The sequence below is a fragment of the Pelodiscus sinensis genome, chromosome 23 (genome assembly GCF_052426305.1).
Source record: "Pelodiscus sinensis isolate ZL-2025 chromosome 23, ASM5242630v1, whole genome shotgun sequence".
In the NCBI taxonomy this organism is placed as follows: Eukaryota; Metazoa; Chordata; order Testudines; family Trionychidae; genus Pelodiscus; species Pelodiscus sinensis.
This window is the reverse complement of record NC_143074.1, coordinates 20215435-20237985: the sequence shown is the minus strand read 5'-3', so window position 1 is coordinate 20237985 and position 22551 is coordinate 20215435. Positions and strand designations below refer to the sequence as shown.

The 22551-nt window shown below is 47.9% G+C and overlaps 2 protein-coding genes across 2 annotated transcripts; one reads left to right on the top strand and one right to left on the bottom strand.

Moving 5' to 3' along the window:
- Positions 1-3925: 3925 nt before the first annotated feature.
- On the bottom strand, positions 3926-8623 carry MRPS2 (mitochondrial ribosomal protein S2). The gene is made up of 4 exons (XM_006120758.5): positions 8465-8623; positions 7949-8071; positions 6829-6958; positions 3926-5055 (listed from the first exon to the last, which is right to left on the bottom strand). The coding sequence occupies exons 1-4, from the start codon at positions 8490-8492 to the stop codon at positions 4512-4514; spliced, it is 825 nt and encodes a 274-aa protein (XP_006120820.2). The 5' UTR covers positions 8493-8623; the 3' UTR covers positions 3926-4511.
- Positions 8624-10818: 2195 nt separating this feature from the next.
- Positions 10819-14950, top strand: PIERCE1 (piercer of microtubule wall 1). The gene is made up of 3 exons (XM_006120757.5): positions 10819-11052; positions 11655-11733; positions 14671-14950. Exons 1-3 carry the CDS (start codon positions 10907-10909, stop codon positions 14857-14859), a joined length of 414 nt encoding a protein of 137 aa, XP_006120819.1. The 5' UTR covers positions 10819-10906; the 3' UTR covers positions 14860-14950.
- The last annotated feature ends 7601 nt before the right edge of the window (positions 14951-22551 follow it).

The window sequence follows — 22551 nt, the reverse complement described above, 5'->3', positions numbered from 1 at the left end:
GGTGACGCGTCTCCCACAATCCCATGACTCCAGGAGATGGAGCTTTCGAGAAATACCAACTTGCTCAAGAACTGTCAACACTGGAAAAAGATCTGTTAAGGCAGGGGAAAGAAAGGAAGGGAAACAGGGAGGAAACTAGCAATGGGGAGGAAGGAGAAGTGGAGTACAGCTGGATTAGAAACCCATTCCTGCCCAGGAATGAGAGGGAGTCATTTTATCCCTGAAATATCTCAACATGCATGCGCATGAGGAGACTGTTGCAGTGAAACTGATGGACTCAGTGTGAACGGGAAGCTAATTCAGTGAGACCTCTGCACCATTTCCACATTCAAGCAGTGCACATATGTAGAACCCTACAGGGAACAGTGATTACTGAACACAACTTTCCTGGAAATGAATCGTGAGACTAGTTTAAAAAGCAATGGCCCATGGAGACCACTGATCAAATGGTGCTTGTCCAAATCCAACATGGATCTTAAGTTGCTGGTGGTGTTAAAAAACTGAATGTTTCAAATGCTAAGCCTAGAACGTGTTTTTTCACAAGATAGGCTGCACTTTTGAAAAGAACTTAATCATGTGAGTTCTTCATTGGGAAATCAATGTTAGGCTAACATGTTAATTACAAGCTTAAGAGCTTTGGTGATCTGGGGCCTTTATTCACTGTCTACACTCATTTTCCTTCCACATAAAGCAAAAGAGTTGTAAAGTTAAAAACAAAAAAGCTTTTAATGGAATAGTGTACCCTTTCAAGATACTACACGGTTGTCTGAATAATGTTTAAGTTGTAACAAGCCACACTTAGGACTGTAATGAGAAGACTGGAGAAACAAATAGTTCCCCTGTTAGTTTAGTGTGAATATGACTACATAAAATGCTGCCAAATACAGCATCATTTCCCCTCTACAGCCAATTCTCTCTAGGCTGTGTCTAGACTGGCAAGTTTTTCCGCAAAATCAGATGATTTTGCGGAAAAACTTGCCAGCTGTCTACACTGGCTGCTTGAATTTCCACAAAAGCACTGACGATCTCATGTAAGATTGTCAGTCTTCTTGAGGAAATACTGTGCTGCTCCCGTTCGGGCAAAAGTCTTTTTCCAAAAAACGTATGCGCAAAAGGGCCAGTGTAGGCAGCAGAGATTTGTTTTCCGCAAAAAAGCCCCGATCGCAAAAATGGCGATTGGGGCTTTTTTTGCGGAAAAGCGTGTCTCGATTGGCCACGGATGCTTTTCCGCAAAAAGTGCTTTTGCGGAAAAGCGTCCTGCCAATCTAGATGCTCTTTTCCGAAAATGCTTTTAACGGAAAACTTTTCCATTAAAAGCATTTCCGGAAAATCATGCCAGCGTAGACGTAGCCCTAGTGTTTGTGTGGATCTTTAAGCAACGGAAAAAAAAATTCAAAAAGGAAATGAAAGGGTGATGACTGGAGGGTAGTTAGTGCGATGGCTATTTTAAAATGATCAGACACGCAAACCTAGATAAGTGCTTCCTGACCACAGCCTGCCTCTGGCATCCCAGCCACTTCCTCCTTCCAACTACCTGCCTAAGTCATCATACAAACCTTCTGCTCCCGCAGGTCACAACTCCCTCCCACATCCTGCACCCCTCCTGCACCACTCCCCCAGGCCAAAATCCTCTTCTGCACCCATATCCCCTCCTGGACCCGGCACCCCAAGATCACAATCCCCTCCTTTACCCCAACTCCCTCTCAGACCCCACATCCCCTCCTCACCCCAGTCACCTACCCCCGAGCTTCCTTTTTAACCCAACCTCTATCCCAAAGCCCGCCCCTCCATCCATAGGACAGTCTAGCTCTTGATCACTTACCAAAATCTTGGATTAGCCCCCATCAAACACTTTTGCCCACTCCTGGATAAGGGGGAAGGTCCTCTCATGGGTATATAACTGGCTAAATGATAGACAACAAAGGTAGTGTTCACAATGGAGGTCAACAGTGGAATCCCCCAAAGATCCATACTAGGATCTGTGCTAGTCAACATATTCATGAACGATCTGGAAAAATAGGTGAACAGCCAACAGAAAATTATTCAAGAGAAACTATTGCAAAGAGTAAAACAGGAGTGGGGAATCTCTTTTTGGATCAGGAGCCTCTGACCCACAGAAAAATCAGAAGAGTGAGAAGCAAAGAAAACATCCCAAAACAAAAACACCTCAGTGATGTGGCCCACTACAGAGAAGCAGAAAGACACTCCCCACATTCCCCACACATCAGAGCCTGGGGGGCCCAGGCTAGTAGATTTTGTGTGCCCCTCTAGGCTCTGGGGTGTGGCCAAAAATAAGGGGTTCATTGTGTGGAAAGGGACTGCCACGAAGTGGACTTGTTGGGTCTGGGTGGGTAGTAGGGTGCAGGAGGTTGGCGGTGGGAGAGGTGGGCAGGAGGTAGGGTGCAGGAACAGAGTGGGGGTGTATCAGTGGGTTAGGGGCGCTGCAGAGCTGGGGGCAGGAACCGTGAGGGCCAGATCCAGACAAGCCGGAGGCCCCCGGACCATAGGTGTCCCACCTCTGAGTAAAGGGATCTCACATAAGTGGGTGGCTGGGCAACAAAACAACCGATGAAAATTCAATGTTGATAAGTGCAAAGCAGTGCAAAATGGAAAACGTAACCCCAACTACACGTACAAAATAATGGGGCTTAAATTAGTTACCCCCACTCAGGAGATCTAATTCATCATGGACAGTTCCCTGAAAATATCTATGCAATGACAGTCAAAAAGGCTAAGAAGATTAGGAGACATTCTTAGGATTTTCAAGCTACAACAATGAGCCTGGGTCACTCGTGGGGGGGAGGGGAGGGAAATGCAGAACCCGAAACTACTTTTAAACTCCCCAGATTTCACACGGATAGCAAGACTTTAAAGAGTAGAACTTTTGCCCTTTCTAAATCCATGGTATTGAATACTGAGGGCAGTTCTGCTCACCTCCTCTCTCAAAAACAATAGATTAGACTTGGAGAAAACAAAGCAGAGAAGGGCAATAAAATTAGGGCAACAGAATGACTTCTGGGTGAGAAGAATATAAACATCTTCAAAAAGGAGAAATTCATGGAGGGTAGATCCATCAGTGGCTATTAGCCTGTGTTGTTAATGGTGGAACCCCATGTGCTGCATGTCCCTAAACTAGGGATGTTAAAATGCGTTTGCGTAAACGTGTAAATGGCATCCCATGGAGTAGCCTCCCCTGTCCCCCACATTGCGCTGCTGCCTGTGATAGAGGCAGCAGTGTGTGTGTGTGTGTGGGGGGAGGCAGCTCTGCAGAGCCAACTCCCCACGTGTACCGGCTCCCTCCTGCCCCCCTCACGCTGTGCGCTGCTGCCTCTCTATCAGAGGCAGCAGCAGGTGGGGTGGGAACAGGATCCAATGTTCATGGGGAGCCAGCTTAATGCGGGGGGAGGAGGGAATGTGTGTGTCGTCAACAGGATTAACCGATAAGCCCAGGCTTATCGGTTAATTGGGTAGTCAACTACACGTTGACATCCTTATTGGAGAATAGGATAAATTACTCAGTAATTACCCAATTCTATTTATTCCCTCTGAAACTTCTGGCACCAGCTACTCTCCAAGACAGCACACTGGGCTAGATGAACTATTGCTCTGACTCAGAATGGTCATTCTTAAGATTTTCAAACAACAAAAAGGAGCCTGGTCTCTTGGGGGCAAACGCAGGACCTGAAACTACTTAACTCATTTTTAAACTCACCAGATTTCATGCGGATAGCGAGACTTTAAAGAGTGGACCTTTTGCTAGCTATATTTTAGGGTACGATACAATTTATTCTTAGCCTATGACATAACACCTGACTCAGACTTGGTATTGATTAGCCTAGAGACTCTTTGCTCTCCCCCAACCAATGACATTCAGTCAGCTTTTGTAAGGGATTTCTTATCTTTCATTTAATAAAACACATTTCCATGCAAAAAAGAAGGTACATTTTATTTTGTCCTAGAGAGAAGTGAGAGGAGAGGGAATGGGAACTTAAATCCAGTTAAATTCACAATACGTTTGAGGGAGGAGGGAAATCAGAAGACAGATGTTTTACATGTTCCTTCTTGTGTAAGAGACAAATAGAAGCGAAGAGAACTGGACATTCCTATCCTATTTAGCTTTGAATAGTTCTAGTTGCTCTGGCTTCTTTTGGGGGAGGGGGGGGAGGAGTGGCACCCAGAGGCGACCGATATTGACAAATGCAGTTACACTTTTTATTGTTTGGCAAGTTACGAATCACAGATGTGCACAGAAGGCTGACAGCAGAGAGAGGGCTGCTAGTACCTGGGATCTCTTCTAGCACCCAATCCAATTCTCACTCAAGGTCATGTTAATACTTCCACTGCCTTCAGTGGGAGCTGGATCAGAGCTAAGATGGGAGCTCGCGTTCCCATCCTCCTCTCCCTTCCACCCAGGCTGTATACAGGCTGCCGACAAGTCAAAGATCACCAGCTGCTCACCCTCACCCAGCTTGCAGATTTTGCACCTGGGCTAGTAAGAGCATGAGGCTGCTTTAACCGCTCTCTGCTTTGTTTTGCAGTCCATACAAAACCTCCATCTGCTTCCTTTTGTTCTTGGCGCGAGTAATGGTCATCTTAAAGAGCTTGCAATAGAGTTCCACTGCCAGGGGGCTGTCGTCGTTCCCAGGGATGGGGTACGTGATGATGGAGGGGTTGCAGTTCGTGTCCACCACTCCCACCGTGGGGATGTTCATCTTGGCGGCATCCCGAACGGCCACGTGTGGCTCGAAGACGTTGTTCAGGGTGCTGATGAAGATGATGAGGTCGGGCAAGCGAATCCCGCCCCCGTACTGGACGTGGGCATTGGTCAGCAAGCCCCCCTGCCAGTAGCGGGTGTGGGCATACTCTCCGCAGTCCTTGGCCGTGACCTCCACCAGGTGGCCAAACTGACGGTTGCGGCTGACAAAGAGGATGATCCCTTTGCGGTAGGCGACGTGGGCTGTGAAGTTCAGAGCCAGCTGGAGGTGTTTCACTGTCTGATCCAAGTCGATGATGTCCTGCTCGAGGCGGCAGCCAAAGATATACGGCTCCATAAACCTGGGGGTAGGAAAGGAAGGAGAATGGGACACAAAGAACTCGGATCATTTTTAGTTTTTGACTAACGTTTCCAAACGCTCCCTGTCCCTACAGAAACTCTCCTCTGTCAGGGCATCTGTCAGCCTCTAACCCAGGGGCGGGGAAACTTTTTTGGGTCGGGGGCCATTGACCCACAGAAAAAAAAAATCAGTTGGGGGCCACACAAAAATGAGAAGCCAAAAAAACCAAAAAAATCTACCTCACTCAAGTGAGGCTCTGGGGTGGGGTCAAAAATGAGGGCTTCTATGTGTGGGAGGGGACTGCCAGGAAGTGGGTTTGCGGTGTGGGGTTAGGGTGCAGTAATGAGTTGGGGGTTGGTGTGTCTGGGCAGGAGGCAGTGCAGGAGTGAGCCTCGGGGGCCAGATCTAAATAAGCCAAGGGCCAGATCCAGCCGTTGGGCTGTAGGTTCCCCACCCCTGCTCTAACCAAAGGGAGTCAGGAAGAAAGTTTCCCAGCAGTCAGGTTATTCTGTAATTGCCTTCTTGCATCTTCTTCCGCTGCTAGCTGCTGTCAGAGGCAGGACACTGAGCTAGATGGATTTTGGGTTTGATCTTATCTGGCAATTCCCAGGTTCCATTTAAGGGAAAGTGATAGAAATGTGGCCGTGTTAGTCTGGTGTAGCTGAAACAAAATACAGGACTGTGTCGCACTTTAAAGACTAACAAGATGGTTTATTAGATGATGAGCTTTCGTGGGCCAGACCCACTTCCTCAGATCTGGCCCACAAAAGCTCATCATCTAATAAACCATCTTGTTAGTCTTTAAAGTGCGACCTAGTCCTGTATTTTATTTAAGGGAAAGGGCAGTTGAGGCCCTAGCCATACAGATCCTTGTATCACCCTGATAGACAGGGGTTCGCCCAGGTGAACCAGGGTCTTACTTTGGTTCTCGATCAACTCACTGGAATGCCAGAATATTTGCAATAAGAACCCTTTGGACCCCTACAATCTTTAGCTTACAATGCTGCACGAGACATCAAACAACACAGGGCTGGGCAAGATGCGGCCTGGGGTCCAGCTCCGGCCCGCCTAACACTTTGATCCAACCCCTGGACGGCACCTGGCCACTTTCTATTTATATCCTGCTGCCTGTGCATTCAATTTCCAGGTGGTGGCTCAGGCAGCAGGATCCTATTGAAATGACTTAGGGCTGGAGCCATAAGCCCATTAAATTCTAGCAATCTAAAGGGCTTGCAGCTTTGCCGCTACCGTGTTGCCTTGCAGCCGCCCAGGGTTGCTGCAGCTATTTAAAGGGCTCCCGCTCATGGCACTACCCCGGCAGGAGCCAGAGCCTCAAACCCTTTAAATAGCTGCAGTAACCCTGGGCGATTGCCAGGCAATGCAGTAGCAGCATAGCCGGGAGCTCTTTGTTGTGTTTTTAATTCAAAGTTTCTGGCCATAGACAACTCTGGGGGAAGGAGAGTCCTCAGCCCTGCCCCTCCTGCCCTAGGCCCCGCCCCTCTGGGGGTGGAGCCAGCCCATGACCGTGTACCAAAATACGAAAATTATTGCCCACCCCTGCAATGAAATAACCCTTCTCCGTGCGACCGCAGTCAAGCACAGACTTATTGTCAAAGACCTTAGGATGGAACCACCTTGCAAACATTTTTCAGGGCAAAGAATCCTCCCCTTCTTTTCACCAAAGACCCAATCAAGAGGCAATGGAAATAGACCCATTGACTCAACGGTTAATGGCTCAACCTCAAGGCTCCACACATCAAGTTCTGAAACTGACCGATGACGGCATCCTTTTTTGTGCCCCAAGTGCACTCTGGCATCGAAGAGATCTTTCAGGGAGAAGAGCTCTTTCACGTTGAAGAAGTCCGAGTGCTTGAGGGGCTCAGTGATGAGCTTCTCATTAATAGCTGAAAGGAGGACAGCGAGAGGTTAGAGCTCCGGTCCCAGTTTGTGCGGCACAAAAGGTTCGGTTGTGTTGTAAAAGAAGAGTGTTGTCTAGTAACTGATTGCCAATAACAGCACAATGTTGGGGCACGCATAGGGTGGACAGTGAGTTTACGCCATCCCTTCCATCCAGGTATCTTAATGCTTTTACGCTTTCAGGCTCATATTATTTATCTCAGAGTAGAGAGGTACGGCTAGGTTAAGTGACTTGCCCTACGTCATATGGGAAGTCTGTGGCAGAACAGGGAACAGCTCTCAGGAATCCTGACTTTTGAGCCCAAATCTCAGGCATGAAGCGATCCTTCCTCTGCTAGGCACATGGTCAGAGGGGAATCAAATGTACTGAATAACACATGCGTATGCAATCTGAAAACTAAATAGTCAATTTGGCTTAGAAAAGATGCTCACAAGATACATGATCCTCTGGCGTAAAGCAAACTTGGTGGTTACCAGAGAGAGATGGTTGGCTTATTTCAACTGTCTTTGGTCAGTATCAGCCGAATAGGCTGATTCCTCTCACTCTCCTGAAACAGGTGGGCTATGTCTACACTGGCCCCTTTTCTGGAAGGGGCATGTTAATTTCAGCTATCGTAATAGGGAAATCCGCGGGGGATTTAAATATCCCCCGCGGCATTTAAATAAAAATGTCCGCCGCTTTTTTCAAGAGCATCTACACTGGCCCCGATCCTCCGGAAAAAGCGCCCTTTTCCGGAGGATCTTATTCCTACTTTGAAGATCCTCCGGAAAAGGGCGCTTTTTCCGGAGGATCGGGGCCAGTGTAGACGCTCTTTTCCGGCTTTTCTAAAAGCCGGAAAAAAGCGGCGGACATTTTTATTTAAATGCCGCGGGGGATATTTAAATCCCCCGCGGATTTCCCTATTACGATAGCTGAAATTAACATGCCCCTTCCGGAAAAGGGGCCAGTGTAGACGTAGCCGTGGGGGGAATCTTACCATTGGGGTCTGCTGGAGGATTTGCTTCTGGGGCAAGAAGAGTTCCGTAAAGTCGACTGCTGAGCTGGGAGGTCCTGGGAGCCACTTTCCCCAGGGACTCAAGGCCCCTAAACCTGGGGGCGACTGCCCATGGAGAGAAGGGGGACAGGAAATAAAAAGCCTTTAACAAGGAGTTAGGGGGACCAAACCCGCCGATAATCCCCAGCCGCACCCGTCTGCAGAACCCAAAGCCCCTCCCAAAACCCTTCCGGGGGCCTTGAAACAGAGGTTAACATTCGAACCACCCCCCTTCCTTTCCCAAAGGGGGGGAAACTGAGGCATGGGGAGGGGGGAAACTGAGGCACAGAGTGTCAGCGCCTGTAAAAGCTCGGCCCTTTGTCTGCTCTGGCAGGCAGGGAGCGTGTGTGTGTGTGTGTATAAGGGGGGGGGGTCTTAAAGCCTCAGCCCCTACAAGCAGGAGCCAGCTCCGCTTTGAAGACAAGGCTCCCACTGCCCAGCCCCGGCTCCCAGCCTCACCCGCCCGCAGCAGCCTGGCCGCGGCCATGTCCTGGGCACAGCAGCGCAGCGCGGTCCCTGCCCCGGCCCCGGCCCTTTCCGCTTCCTCTGCGCGCAGCCGGGCCCGCCCCGCAGCTCCGCCCGCTGCCCTCGCTCCGCTCCCGGCCCAGCGAGCGCTCTGCCGCCGGGAGAATGCAGACGCCCGGCTCCCAGGCAGCAGCCGGGACTGGGCGGGAGGCAGGGAGGGGGACACGTGGGGATCCCCCCCCCCTTGGCAATTAAAGTCAGGGCCTTGGACCAGGCGATGCCTCTCATTTAGAGGGGAGGGACTTTTGGGGGGTCGGGACCCAGGGGGAAGTCAGCTGGGGGCCGCACACAAGTGAGAAGCAAAACAAACACCCCCCCCAAAAAAACCCACCCCCGCATCTCACTGACATGGCCCCCAACTGAGAAGCAGAAAGACGCCACCTATTCCCCTTGCACAAGGGGGGGCAGGGGGGAGGGCTCAGGGTAATAGGGAGGCAGGCTCAAGGAGTGGGGTCTGGGCAAAAGGGAGGGTGCAGTAGTGGGCTGGGAAGGTCCAGGAGCAGACCGAGTGGGAGGTGGGTGCAGGACCGAAACGGAGGTGCTGGATGTGGGCAGGAGCTGGGTGCAGGAGAGGACTGCTCATTAGCTGCTTCCTCCCCTGCTTGTGGGTTGGATCCAGACCCAACTTGCCTATCGCCTGCAGGGCTCAGGGCTTTTCCCCCCACTGCAGTGGGAAGCCAGTGCTGGCACGCCAGCCTGTGGGGGACTTTGTTTTGGAGGGCTGGAGTGCCTGCCCCAGCCCCCTGATGCTGGGGGGAAGCCCTGAGCCTCAGGGGCTGGATCCAGGCGAGCCAGAGGTCACTTCCAGTCCCTGGCCTTCGGTTCCCAACCCCTGCTCTAAATACAAAACATGACTAATTTGTAGTTGTATCCTGTATATAATACGCAAATATAACACTTTATTATTTCTATTTTCATTGTCCTTTCTCTTAGAATAATATCCTTTTTTGGTAATGCTATAGGGCCTCTTAAACTTGACATAGGCCTCAGCTGTGTTAGTCTGGCCCTGGGTGCACCTTTGACTGCTTCCAGGAGCGACCTGTGAAAGGTAGCCACTGCAAAAAATTGGAAAGGGTACAGAGAAGAGCGACAAGAATGATTAAAGGTTTAGAGAACATGACCTATGAAGCCAGGCTTCATGAACTGGGCTTGTTTAGTTTGGAAAAAAGAAGATTAAGGGGGGACATGATAGCGGTTTTCAAATATCTAAAAGGGTGTCACAAGGAGGAAGGCGAAAATTTGTTCCTCTTGGTTTCTGAGGACAGGACAAGGAGTAATGGGCTTAAAGTGCAGCAGGGGAGGTTTAGATTGGACATTAGGAAAAAATTCCTAATTGTCAGGGTGGTCAAATATTGGAATAAATTGCCAAGGGAGGTGGTGGAATCTCCCTCTCTGGAGATATTTAAGAACAGGTTAGATAGACATCTGTCAGGGATGGTGTAGGTGGAGCTTGGTCCTGCCTTGAGGGTGGGGGGCTGGACTCGATGACCTCTTGAGGTCCCTTCCAGTCCTATTATTCTATGATTCTAAAACCTCCCTGCCATATAGCATGTGTCAGCTGGAATTCCTATTCTGGGCCTATTGGGTTTCTACAGAGACCAGAACATGTGTGAAGCCCTAGAAACAATAGGATTGATCAGTGAGCAAAATGACTGCTCGTCAGATCCAACCCTTTTTCACAAATAAGTTGTAGGATATATGGCTTTGACTAGGGAGGTAAAATCCCATTTAATTAGTTAACGAGTTGCACATCAGATCTTGTTTAAATGGTCATCCGATTACATGGGGAGGAGGCTGCTCTGGATCACTCCTGCCTGTTACCTGTTACCTTACTGGCTGATGCTTACTGGTTAACCATTCACATCCCTAGTTTGGACTGCACTAGTACCTAAACGCTCAAATCCCATTAGGAGACAGACGGGAGCACAAGGAAACAATGAGACAATATGGGTCAGCAAATGGGCCTTCCTCATACCTGCTTCTCTCTGGTGCACATGTACACAGAAAAAAAGGACGCCTGCAAAATACATTCAGCAAAACTACTGAACCTAAGAGAGCGAAGGCCTGGAACCTGCAAACATTGCAGGGCTTTAGTGCTTGTTACAGGAGCTAATGCGTCCCCAGACCTCAAGAGACTACTCTCAGTGGAGTGCAAGAAAAGCATTTGTAAGCTGGGACCTTGTGTAAAAATAAAAAACCAAAATAAGATAAAAGCGTACTGTGCCTTTAAGGACTTTGTTGCCAAGTTACAGCCTGTCTCTTAGCAACAGACAGTTTGTTACTTAAGCACCCTCCCATTTTCCTTTGTGCCTGGTCATTTTCCTGCCTCTTTGTCCAGCTTGGATCAGCAGAGTCCCCAAAAGGCCTTAGCTCAAAATGCACCAGGAACATCTGCCGGAAGCATCGGCCACCAGTGAAAAAGAGGCAGAAGTGGGTTGGTCCCAGAGAACCAGTGATTACTACAGAGTTAGTGACGATTTGCCACCCCGGTTCAACCACCCTGGATGGTTTCAGGGCTACAGGTAAGGAAGCTGATATAACTTGTGTGATGAGCAAAAGCGGCATGCACAGTGGGAGGGGTTCACCACACATCCAGAGGTGGCCACATTTTGCAACAACGCCCTGTGATCCTGTGGCATCGTCATGCTGTTGGCAAGACTCTGAAAATAGATACCCATTTTAAGACCTGAACTGCTTCTAGGAGGTGCTCCATGATTAGCCACCATGGCCAGAGGTCCCCAGCATGCTTTGCTACAGCTTCATTCAGATCCCAGCTTTCCAGAGTGCAGATTGTGTAGAATTTTCCTTGTTTTTAAATTCCTCCAGGAACCTTTCCTTGCTGTTTCTGTAGCAGACAGTCCCTCTCTGCTCCCTCAGTCTCACTGTTGGTGAAAGACCAGCTGCTTAGCAGCCTATACCACTTAGAAATGCCCTCTCATCTCTCCTCACCTTATATATTCCCCATCTCATCCCAAAAGCATCTTTTCAACTTTGTCTGCACTTAATGCCCATCTGTTGCTGTAATTTATCTCCATAATCGATACCATTTAATGCTGTAGAGTGCTGTGGGATACAGTGTGTGTGAAAGAAACCATTCCAAGTAAAATTACCTTCTATTGTGTAGAACGAGGGAGCCTCATCCAATGTACAGGACCACCAACCAGACCTATGGAAGTAAAGCACCTACTGTACATGAAATGCCGGTAAGTATATGCAACACAAAGCTAATTACAGTGTGGATCAATCTTACCTTTTAAGCGAACTCTAGGCATGCACTGAATATTTTTTTTATCTGTGGAAGTACTTAAAAAAAAAAGTCATGCTTTTTGCTTGGTTCCTTTGTTTAAAAATCTGTCAATTCAGTTAGAGCTGACACATTACCTTCCTTACGGAAGCATCTATCCCTTGCAGTATTTTAAAATACATATATTATCCTGCGGGCACTTAGCGTTTACTCACCCTCCTGAACCCAAGTATCGCTCGCTCCTGGCATGAGCAAACTGGGGAGGGAAGCCATGTGTGCACGGCCACAGCCAGCCAGAATGCAGGCACAAAATAATACTAAAAAGTAGTTAGGAGAAGGGGAGCAAGGAAGAATTCTGATGGATAAAATTTATTTTCTCATATCTTTTGTTAAATTTGAGTGCTTTCAATCCAGACCAGCAATGGTTCAAATTTAGATCTCCTGTATAACACCCAATAAGCTAATTTTTCAATGGCTATTAACATTTTTATTTCATGTTACCACTCCAGCCTCTTACAAAGGAAAAATGCAGTAATATATTGCAGGAAAAATGGAGGGGCATCATCATAGTTCTATTTTAATTTTGTTGGTCTCACCAAATCTTTGAAATCAGAAGGTGGCATTTTCAGTAGCCCCTAAGTGACTTTCAGAAAGATATATGCTCTCATGTTGCCTAGGGGCTTTTGAAAAATCCCACCCAGAAATTTCAGTGTCTCCAACAGCACATTTTACAGTATAGCAGGGTTAGAAAGAAAAGACTCAATGGTTTAAAAGGGGGCAAATGCAATGACCTAGAACAGCGATGGGCAACCTAGGTTAGTGACCAGGCTCCATAAGTGGTCCTCTTTTCTCTTAGTAAGCCACAAGATTATTGTAACCAAGATGGTCTACCACAGTGTTTGTTAAACTGTGTTCCACGGTGCACCGGTGTGCCGCGGAGGACAACAGAATTCAAAATGGCCACCCTTAAAGGGGCAGGCGACTTTTTTTTTCCCCTCAACAAAAAATCTTTGGTGTTCCTCATAAAAAAAATTATTGTTTGGTGTTCCTTGGTCTTAAAAAGTTTAAGAAACACGGGTCTACCAGGATAGGATAGTTTTGCTAACTACGCGTGCATATCTAGTATTTGCAGGGGTACCGAATGAACTGTAGCAGCTTTGATTGGATTCAGAGGGAGTGCACAGATCTCACAATGTTATATACAGTCAGCACACACCTCACTTCATGTGCCCTGGCTTCATGTGTGTGTCACTTTAGTAATACTGGTGGGAAAAAAACCAACATGGATTGAAGTCAGCGGAATCTGGCAACCCTGCATGTGGGCAATAGTGATGTAAGCAACTAGCCGAGTACCCAGTGGCTGTGTCTACACTGGGCCACTTATTCCGCAAAAGCAGCCGCTTTTCCAGTGTAACTTGCCAGCTGTCTACACTGACCGCTTGCTTTTCCAGAAAAGCAATGACGATCTACTGTAAAATTGTCAGTGTTTTTCTGGAAAAAATTATTCTGCTCCCGTTCGGGCAAAAGTTCTTTTCCGGAAAAACTGTTCCAGAAAAGGGCCAGTGTAGACAGCACAGTAGTCTTTTCCGGAAAAAAGCCCCGATCGCAAAAATGACGATCGGGGCTATTTTCCGGAAAAGTGTGTCTACATTGGCCACAGACGCTTTTCTGGAAAAAGTGCTTTACTGGAAAAGCATCCTGCCAATGTAGATGTGCTTTTTCTGGAAATACTTATAACGGAAAACTGTTCCGTTTTAAGCATTTCCAGAAAAGGGTGCCAGTGTAGACGTAGCCCATAAGCATATGCATATTGGGTATTCAAGTAGTGACTCGACTAGTTTCTTCTCCCTTTACCTTTTGCTGCCTCTAGCAGGGGAAAGAAGTAGGAGCCAGTGCTGGGGGGAGCATGGTTCCCCCAGCACTGTCTCAGGGGGCAGGGGATGGAGGAGCAGATGCAAGCTGGCAATCAGCTGATTCCAGGCTTGCATCCGGTCCCCTGCTACACCTCTGCCTTCTAAATGTACTAAGAGCTTGGCGGCTCTTAATACATTTAAAAGGCGGAGCCGCCATGGGGTTATCTCTCGGGGCTGGAGTTAACTCCGCTGCGGCTCTGCAGTTTCCCCCCTTATCAACTGAAATTCCGTCGATTTCTCGATTAGCCGATTACAACTTCGCTTCTAAGCAACAGTAAATAAAAAGTATCATGGGCCACACATAGAACCCCAATGGGCTGCAGGTTGCTCACCACGGTTCTAGAACCTCTTTTGAAACACAATGGAGTAGATAACATTTTAAATTAGACATATGTCTCCCCTCTCCACATAAACAAATTGAGTCTCTAGCCACTTGTGGCTGAAGTCTGATGCCAAAGAGAACACGGTGTTTATTCACAAACACCCCCACAATTATACTGCTACTAGTGCATAAAAAAATAATCAGACGAGCCAAGTTGGAACACAGGGATTGCCAAAGTGAAAAAAATAAATCCTAACCAAAAGCACATGGTGCTGACCAATGCCTGAAGCTTCAGAAGGTGGCCCTAGTTTTTCTCCCCACTCACACATAGCATATCACAATGCATCTGTCACAGACAGGTATACTCAAGAATTGCCGGTTCTGCATTTAGCTGAAGTTGGTGCAACCTCTCCAGTCTGCTCCATTGGTGTGCTGCAGAAATCAACTTTGTTTCTGCAAAATTTAGGACATGTTTCCTAGAGCCCAAAGACTCTTGCTTAAAAATATGCAAACAATCGGTGGGTATGTAGGTTCTTTCTGCCCCTGATCATAGCTGGAGTTTGGTAACTTGTGTAATTATATCCTAGCTATTGTAAAAATACAGAGATGCTATTCATATGGGTATCTAAAGTTTTTCCTCTTGCTTTTCTCCCTCCTCCAGACCTCTTTTAACATTACCTCACATGCATTTTCAAAAAATCTTGGTAAGTGTGGCTTGTATAGGAATAATGGGCTCAACACCTACATAGAGAAAAGTTACGTGACTGGCGCAGATAACTTCATCACCTTCTACGACAGACTCAACTTTCACCCCAGTTACAACGGCAGTGGACCATCCCACTGTGAATAATGAGTCAGCCGGGATATCTGTTTTATGACACCTGTTCTTTGGTTTACTATCTACTGCCTGGTTAATAAAAAAAGCCAAGAAAACAATAGAACTGCCATTTCCTTAGGATTTCTACTTCTCTCCTAAATCAGCACCCAAGACTCCTTTTGAAAACATGACTGGAAACTAATGTTGCTTCTGCACTGAGTGATGTTAATGTACTTCCATCTGCCACATTAGGTTGCAGGATAGTTCACCACCAGAAACACAGGCATCTATTACCATAATGCATTTTTAAGCTGCAATGGGAATCTTTTATTGTAATGTCTGACTTCAGGTTACCATGCTGAAGAGGAGCCTAGATCCAATGTTAAGGTAGTTGAAAAGTTCATGAAAACGCAATAAAATGAGAGCAAGGATGAAAACTTTGCCATGGAGAGAGTAATAAGCAAAATATTGCTTTAGAGCAGGTGTGTAAATAATAAAAAATCAAGAAAAATTCTGTTTTCTTAAAATGCCTATGAACATACGTGAATTCCATGCCGGTGAAACATTGATGGATGGCCCGAACCTATAGCGGCAGTTTTCAAACTTTTTTACTCACAATCCAGTTGAAGAAAATTGTTGATGCATGTGAGCCAATATCCTTTGACTAAAGCAGGGGTTCTCAAACTTTGTGATTTCATGACCCCCCTCTAAGTTGCTCGCAACCCCCCAGGGGGTCGGGTCCCACAGTTTGAGAAACAATGGACTAAAGTGTGAGCTCTGGGATGGGTCTGAGCAGGACAGCTTCCGCTTTGGGGGAGGGGTCAGGGCTGGGGCAGGAGGGGCTTATCTTGAGTGGTTCCCAGTCAGCAGTGCAGCAGGGGGGGTAAGGCAGCTTCCTGCCTCTCCTGGCACCGCAGACCATGCTGCTCCCCACAAGCATCCAGCAGCAGGTTCTCAGCCAACAGGAGGAGCCTGTACACTTGTCTGCCTCTTCTAGGAGCTGGGCCTGCTGCGGGCTGTTTCTGGGGTGCAGCGCAGTCTGCAGTGCCAGGACAGGCAGGGAGCTGCCTTAGCACTCCCCGTCCCCAGTCACCTGATTCCTCTGTAGCAACGAGACCCAGCGTCTGACATTCCACGACCCAGAACTGGGTTGCAACCTGTAATCTGAAAACCACTGCTCTATGGTACAGCACAGGCGGCCAGGGCACATGCTTTCCTATGCCAAGCTGCTCTGTCAGTGTACCTCAGGAATGCCCAACAAACACAACTGCTAGCTGTATTAGAGAATCATACAGCCCAGTCCTATCCTAAGATTGCCAAATAAGGGCCACACTTTTCCATAGATTCCTGGACCAGAAGGGACTGTTGTGATTATCTCTAGTCATTCTAGCGTGACCTCCCATATAACACAGGCCACAGAAATTCCTCTAAACAGTTCTTCAAGCAGATCTTTTAACAAAGCATCCGGTCTTTGACACAGTCAATGAACTATGATTTGATTGGAATAACGATGACTTGGTGGGATGACTCACATGACTAGAGCAGTGTCATGGAAGGTAACTATTCAGGAAGAACAGGCAGGGGAGAAAAGGAGGAGGAGTTGCACTATATGTAAGAGAGCACTATGATTGCTCAGAGATCCAGTATATAGAGGGAGAAAAGCCTATTGAGAGTCTTTGGGTTAAGTTTAGAGGCGGGAGCAACAGAAGTGGTGTTGTGGTTGGTGTCTGCTTTAGACCACCAGATCAGGCGGATGAGGTAGACAAGGCTTTCTTCAGACAACTAAGAGACGCTTCCAGATCACAGGCCCTGGTTCTTGTGGGGGACTTTAATCATCCTGACATCTGTTGGGAGACCAATACAGCGGTATACAGACAATCCAGGAAGTTTTTGGAGAATGTTGGAAATAACTTCCTGGTACAAGTGCTGAAGGAACTAGTAGGGGAAGTACATATGGGTGGCAACAGTGATCAGCAGTGATCATGAGATGGTAGATTTCAGGACCTGACCAAAGGAAGAAAGGAGAACAGCAAAATACACACCCTGGACTTCAGAAAAGCAGACTTTGACTCCCTCAAAGAACTAATGGGCTGGGGGGTCCCTTGGGATGCTAACATGAAAGGGAAATGAGTCCAGGAGAGCTGGCAGTATTTTAAAGAAGCCTTATTGAAGGCACAGGAACAAACCATACTGATACGCAGTAAGAAAAGCAAATGTGGTAGGCGACCAGATTGGCTTACCAGGGAAATCCTTGACAAGCTTAAACACAAAAAGAAAATTTATAACAAGTGGAAACTTGGACAGATGACTATGGTGGAGTATAAATATATTGCTCAGGAATGCAGTAGAGTAATCAAGAAGGTGAAAGCACAACTAGAACTGCAGCTAGCAAGGGATGTGAAAGCTAACAAGAAAGGTTTCTACAGGCATGTTAGCAATAAGAGGATGATCAGGGAGGATAGGGGGGGGGTCTTACTGGATGAGGGAGGTAACCTAGTGACAGATGATGTACTCAAGATGTACATCACAAACAAGGAGGACAAACCAGGAAAATACAGACCAGTCAGCCTTACCTCAGTCCCTGGAAAAATCATGGAGGGGATCCTCAAGGAATCCATTATTAAGCACTTTGAAGACGGGAAAGTGATCAGGCATAGTCAACATGGATTCATCAAGGGCAAGTCATGCCAGACCAACCTGATTAGCTTCTATGATGAGGTAACTGGCTCTGTGGACATGGGGAAGTCAGTGGATGTGATATACCTTGACTTTGGCAAAACTTTTGATATGGTTTCCCACAATATTCTTGCCAGCAAGTTAAGGAAGTATGGATTGGATAAATGGACTGTAAGGTGGATAGAAAGCTGGCTAGATTGTTAGGCCCAATGGGTAGTGACCAACATCTCGATGGCTGGTTGGCAGTCGGTTTCAAGTGGAATGCGCCAACGTTCGGTTCTGTGGCAGTTTTGTTCAACACCTTTATTAATGACCTGGATGAGGAGATGGATTGCACCTCAGCAAGTTTACAGATGACACTAAACTAGGGGAGAGGTAGATACGTTGGAGGGCAGGGATAGGGTCCAGAGTGACCTAGACAAATTAGGGGACTGGGACAAAAGAAATCTGATGAGGTTCAACAAAGATAAGTGTAGAGTCCTGCACTTGGGATGGAAGAATCCTAAGCATTGTTACAGGCCAGGAACTGACTGGCTAAGTAGCAGTTCAGCAGCAGAAAAGGACCTGGGGATTACAGTGGATGAGAAGCTGGAGATGAGTCAACAGGGTACCCTTGTAGCCAAAAAGGCTAATGTCACATTAGGGTGCATTAGGAGACGCATTGCCAGCAGATCTAGAGAAGTGATTATTCCCCTTTATTCGGCACTGGTGAGGCCACATCTGGAGTATTACGTCCAGTTCTGGGCCCCCCACTACAGAAGGGATGTGGATGCACTGGAGAGGGTCCAGTGGAGGGCAACCAAAATGATTGGGGGCTGTGACACATGACCTACGAGAAGAGGCTGAGGCATTTGGGCTTGTTTAGCCTGCAGAAGAGAAGAATGGGGGGGGGGGGGGGGGATTTGATAGCAGCCTTCAAATTGCTGAAGGGAGGTTCCAAAGAGAAAGGAGAGAGGCTGTTCTCAGTAGTGACAGATGGCAGAACAAGGAGCAATGGTCTCAAGTTACAGTGGGGGAGGTCTAGGTTGGATATTAGGAAAAACTATTTCACTAGGACGGTGGCGAAGTACTGGGATGGGTTCCCTAGGGAGGGGGTGGAATCTCCATCCCTAGAGGTTTTTAAGTCCTGGTTTGACAAAGCCCTGGCCGGGATGATTTAGTTGGGGTTGATCCTGCTTTGGGCAGGGGACTGGACTCAATGACCTTCTGAGGTCTCTTCCAGCCCAAGGATTCTATAAATCTTGATTTGAAATTTGCCAGTGATGAAGAATCCACCAGTAAATTTTAGTAAATTGCTCCAATGGTTAATTACCCTTATTGGTAGAAATGTATGCCTTAATTCCTGTCTGAATTTGTCTCGTTTCAACTTCCAGCGAGCCATCTTCTTCTGCTATATTGGAAAACCCATTACCCAACATTTGTTCCTCATGTAGATTCTTGTAGACTGTGATCACATCACCCCAATCCTCTCTCTGCTATGCTAAATAAATCAAGCTTCTTCAATCTATCACTATACACAACGGCTGTGTCTAGACTGCACCCCTTTTGCGGAAAAGGGATGCAGATTAGACACAGCGCAATTGCAAATGAAGTGGGGATTTAAATCTCCCCCGCTTCATTTGCATGAACATGGCTGCCGCTTTTTTCCAGCTTGGGGCTTTCTTAAAATCAGGAATAAGGGATCTTTCGGAAAAGGCTTTATTTTCCGAAAGATCCCCGTCTAGACTGGCGGTTTTTGCCGGCAAAAGGGGTGCAGTCTAGACACAGCCAACATGTTTTCTAACCCTTTCCTCCTTCTTGTGGTGCTTTTCTCTTCATTTATCAACACCTTTTAACTGTGGACACCAGAATTGGACCCAGTATTCCAGCAGCTATTGCAACTGGACCTACTACAGAGGTAAAATTGCCTCTTTTCTCCCACACAAGCGTCTCTTGCTTAAGCGTCCAATGATGATATTAGCTATTTTGGGCACAGTGTTGCACTGAAAGCTCATATTCAGGTGACCATCCTCCACAACTACCGGTCTGTGTCTTCAGATGTGTACATTTCCGTTTAGTTGCATTCAGATGCCTTCTGTTTGTGCTCAGTTTACCAAGTAATCCAGATTGCTATCAGTGACCTGAGGAAGTGGGTTGTGCCCATCAAAGCTCAGGATACTATTTATACTTTTTTGTTAATCTGTAAGGTGCTACAGAACCATTACTGTTTAAGTTTTTTTAGTTACAGACTAACACGGCTACCCTTCTGAGACCTGTAAATATATTAAACACTCTTGGGGCAAGAATCAGCCCCTGCCAGCACCTACTAGACATACACCCCATTCAATGATGATTCCTCATTTACAAGTAGATTTTGAGATGCATCAGTTAGGCAGATTGTAATCTATTTAATGTGTTCCGTGTTAATTTTATATCATTCCTGTTTTTAATTAAAGCAGGATGTAAAACATCTTACAGAAGTCTATTACATACTGTTTAGTGTTATCAACCAACCTTGTAGTCACATCAAAACAAATATCAAATTAGTTTGTCAGGCTCTATTTTCCACAAATCCATGTTGATTGGCATTGATTATATTCCCCTTCTTTAATTTTGTATTTAGTTCTATATCAGCCCCTCTATTATGTTTCCAGGGAACATTGTCAGACTGGCAATCCTATAATTACTCAGGGTCACCCATTTATCCTTTTTAACTATTGGCACTGAATTAGTTTTTTCCCCCTACCTTTCTGAGTTCAAGAAGAAGTGTTCTAAGTGGGTACTTCTACACTGCAGTGTTTTTCTGGAATAATGGCCGTTATTCTGGAAAAATCAATACTTGTGTCCACATTGCAACAGCATTATTTCGACAAAAAGTCAGAATAATGGAAGGCTTTTCCCGACGGTGATAAACCTCATTCTACTTGGAATACCACTTTTTCCAAAAAAGCTTTTTCGGAAAAAGGCATGTGTGGATGCAGAAGAGGCCTCCAGAAAATAAGACAGGTGCCCTGTTGGCCATTCCATCCACACGCATCACAACTCTATAGTTCCTGTCTCCCAGCAGCTCTTAAAGTTGCAGACACCCAGGACAGGCCTTGTGGCAGGAAGCCGGCCCTGGGAGCTTCCAGACACCACACGGCTGCCCCTGCCATACATCTGAGCACTATGTCCCAGCCACAAGCCCCCCAAGAGCTCAGTGTCCTACCAGGGAGCATGCCCAGGGCTCCCAGGAGCTTGCCGGGGCAGGAAAAGGCATGCACAGTCCAGGTCTGGAGTGGAGATCCTGGCCATCCTTGAAATGTGGGGCGAGGACACCCTCCAGGATCTCCGCTACAGATGAAGAAATGTGGACATCTAGGCTGGATGTCTGAAGCCCAGCCACGAGGGGCTACCACCGTAGTCTGGAGCAGGTGCGGAACAAGGTTAAAGAGCTCCAGCAGGGCTACACCAGGGCCATGGAGTGCAGCTCTCGCTCTGGGGCAGGACCCTACTCCTGCCCCTATTTTAATGAACTGCACCTCATCCTGGGGGGCGGTGCAACCCCTTCCCCACTCCTGGTGGTGGATTTGGGGCTGGAGATGCCCGTTGTCGCCTGGCTAAGGGTCCCAGGCCTCGAGGAGGAGCTGGAGGAAGAGGAGGAAATGGCGAGCACCGTCACCATGCTCACCTTGGAGCCGGTACCCTAGGCCCTGGATGTCTCGTAGGCATCCTCCAAGGCCGGGGAGGGATCAGCAGGTGAGTGCTCTTAGTATGTCACACACAGGGTGGGAGTGGCCAGCGCTATGAGACTGTGGTGCGATCGTCGCTCAGCCTTCTCAGCCTGGCCCTTGCGCTGCAGTCTGTGCATGCGAATGCATGTGCAGCGCCACTCTGCACCATGCAACCCCAGGAATCAGCCCTTGAGCACCCCCGGGCTCCTGCTTACAGGCTCTGGGGTGGTCAGACACACTTCTGACCCTGGGGAGAAGGGGGACACCCTCCCACGCACCCTCCCACGACCAGCCACTGCTGGAATGAGGCTGGCGATAAGGGCACATGCTCGCCTGCATGCAGACTCCGGAGTGCCGTACACAGGTATGCCTCCCTGCTCGAGGCACCACCTGCTCCCAGGTGCAGGTGTGTGTGCGGCCCTGATGGAAGCCCAGGCTACTCTCCTCCCCCCTCTCCTTATCCAGGTTCTCACCCCGAGAGTGCCTTACCTGCATGAGGACTTGGGGCTGGAGAGGGCCCCCATGTTGGATTTTCCCACACCAAACTGGTTGCCCACAGCTGTCTGGGGTGGCAAGCTTTCAGACAGTGATGGCGACCAATTTCTCCAGAGAGATGGCGGATCGCATCTGGTTGTCCCATTGACAGAGAGCGAGCCAGGCACACAGCTCCATGAAAGTCTCCTTCCTCATTCAGAAGTTGTGGAGCCACTGCTGGTCATCCCACTGCTCCATCACCAGCCAATCCTACCAGTCGGAACTGGTGTCCAGCCTCCAGAACCTTCTCTCCACCATGAGGTATGGCTGCCAGGGTCTTGCTCTCAAACACAGCGAGAGGGTCTCAAGGATGAGCTCGGTGTCGAGGTCGTGGAGGGCCATGAAGGCAGCCTGCACAAACTGCAGCATGGCAGTGGGGGACCATTGCATGCCCAGAGGCAGCTCCGGCTCCATGGTAGGGAGTGCCGTGGTGTCCTGAAGCAGGGCAACCAGAGCACGCACTGCAAATGCTTTGCTGTCCCTTGGAGAGGTAGGCAAGCAAACAGAAGAACCTGAGAAACGGCTGTCCAGAAGAGATCCCTTTAAGCATGTGTCTCAGATAGCCTTAGGCAACAGCACCTGGAAGCAATGGCTGACCTAAAGCCCTGCTTGAACTGGATCCAGGTGGCCTTAAATGCGAGATGGTGTCCAATCAGTATGGATGCTATCTTTTGAAACAATATATCGGTATTTCATTGTGCTTTTTATGTGCAGACGCGCTATTTCAAAATATGCTTTTCCAGAACATCTCTTCCGGAAAAGCTTATTTTGAAAGAAGCTTGCAGTCTCGACGCAGCCAGTAGAGCCAGGGAGCTCCTTGGCC

Excerpts from the sequence above, each read along its gene's own strand:
- PIERCE1 (XM_006120757.5), top strand. The coding sequence starts at position 10,907 with ATGCACCAGGAACATCTGCCGGAAGCATCGGCCACCAGTGAAAAAGAG. Across the intron at positions 11,053-11,654 it reads GGATGGTTTCAGGGCTACAG|AACGAGGGAGCCTCATCCAA; the intron begins GTAAGGAAGCTG and ends TCTATTGTGTAG. Across the intron at positions 11,734-14,670 it reads CTACTGTACATGAAATGCCG|ACCTCTTTTAACATTACCTC; the intron begins GTAAGTATATGC and ends TCCCTCCTCCAG.
- MRPS2 (XM_006120758.5), bottom strand. The coding sequence starts at position 8,492 with ATGGCCGCGGCCAGGCTGCTGCGGGCGG. Across the intron at positions 8,072-8,464 it reads GGCCAGGCTGCTGCGGGCGG|TCGCCCCCAGGTTTAGGGGC; the intron begins GTGAGGCTGGGA and ends CTCCATGGGCAG. Across the intron at positions 5,056-6,828 it reads AAAAAAGGATGCCGTCATCG|GTTTATGGAGCCGTATATCT; the intron begins GTCAGTTTCAGA and ends TCCTACCCCCAG.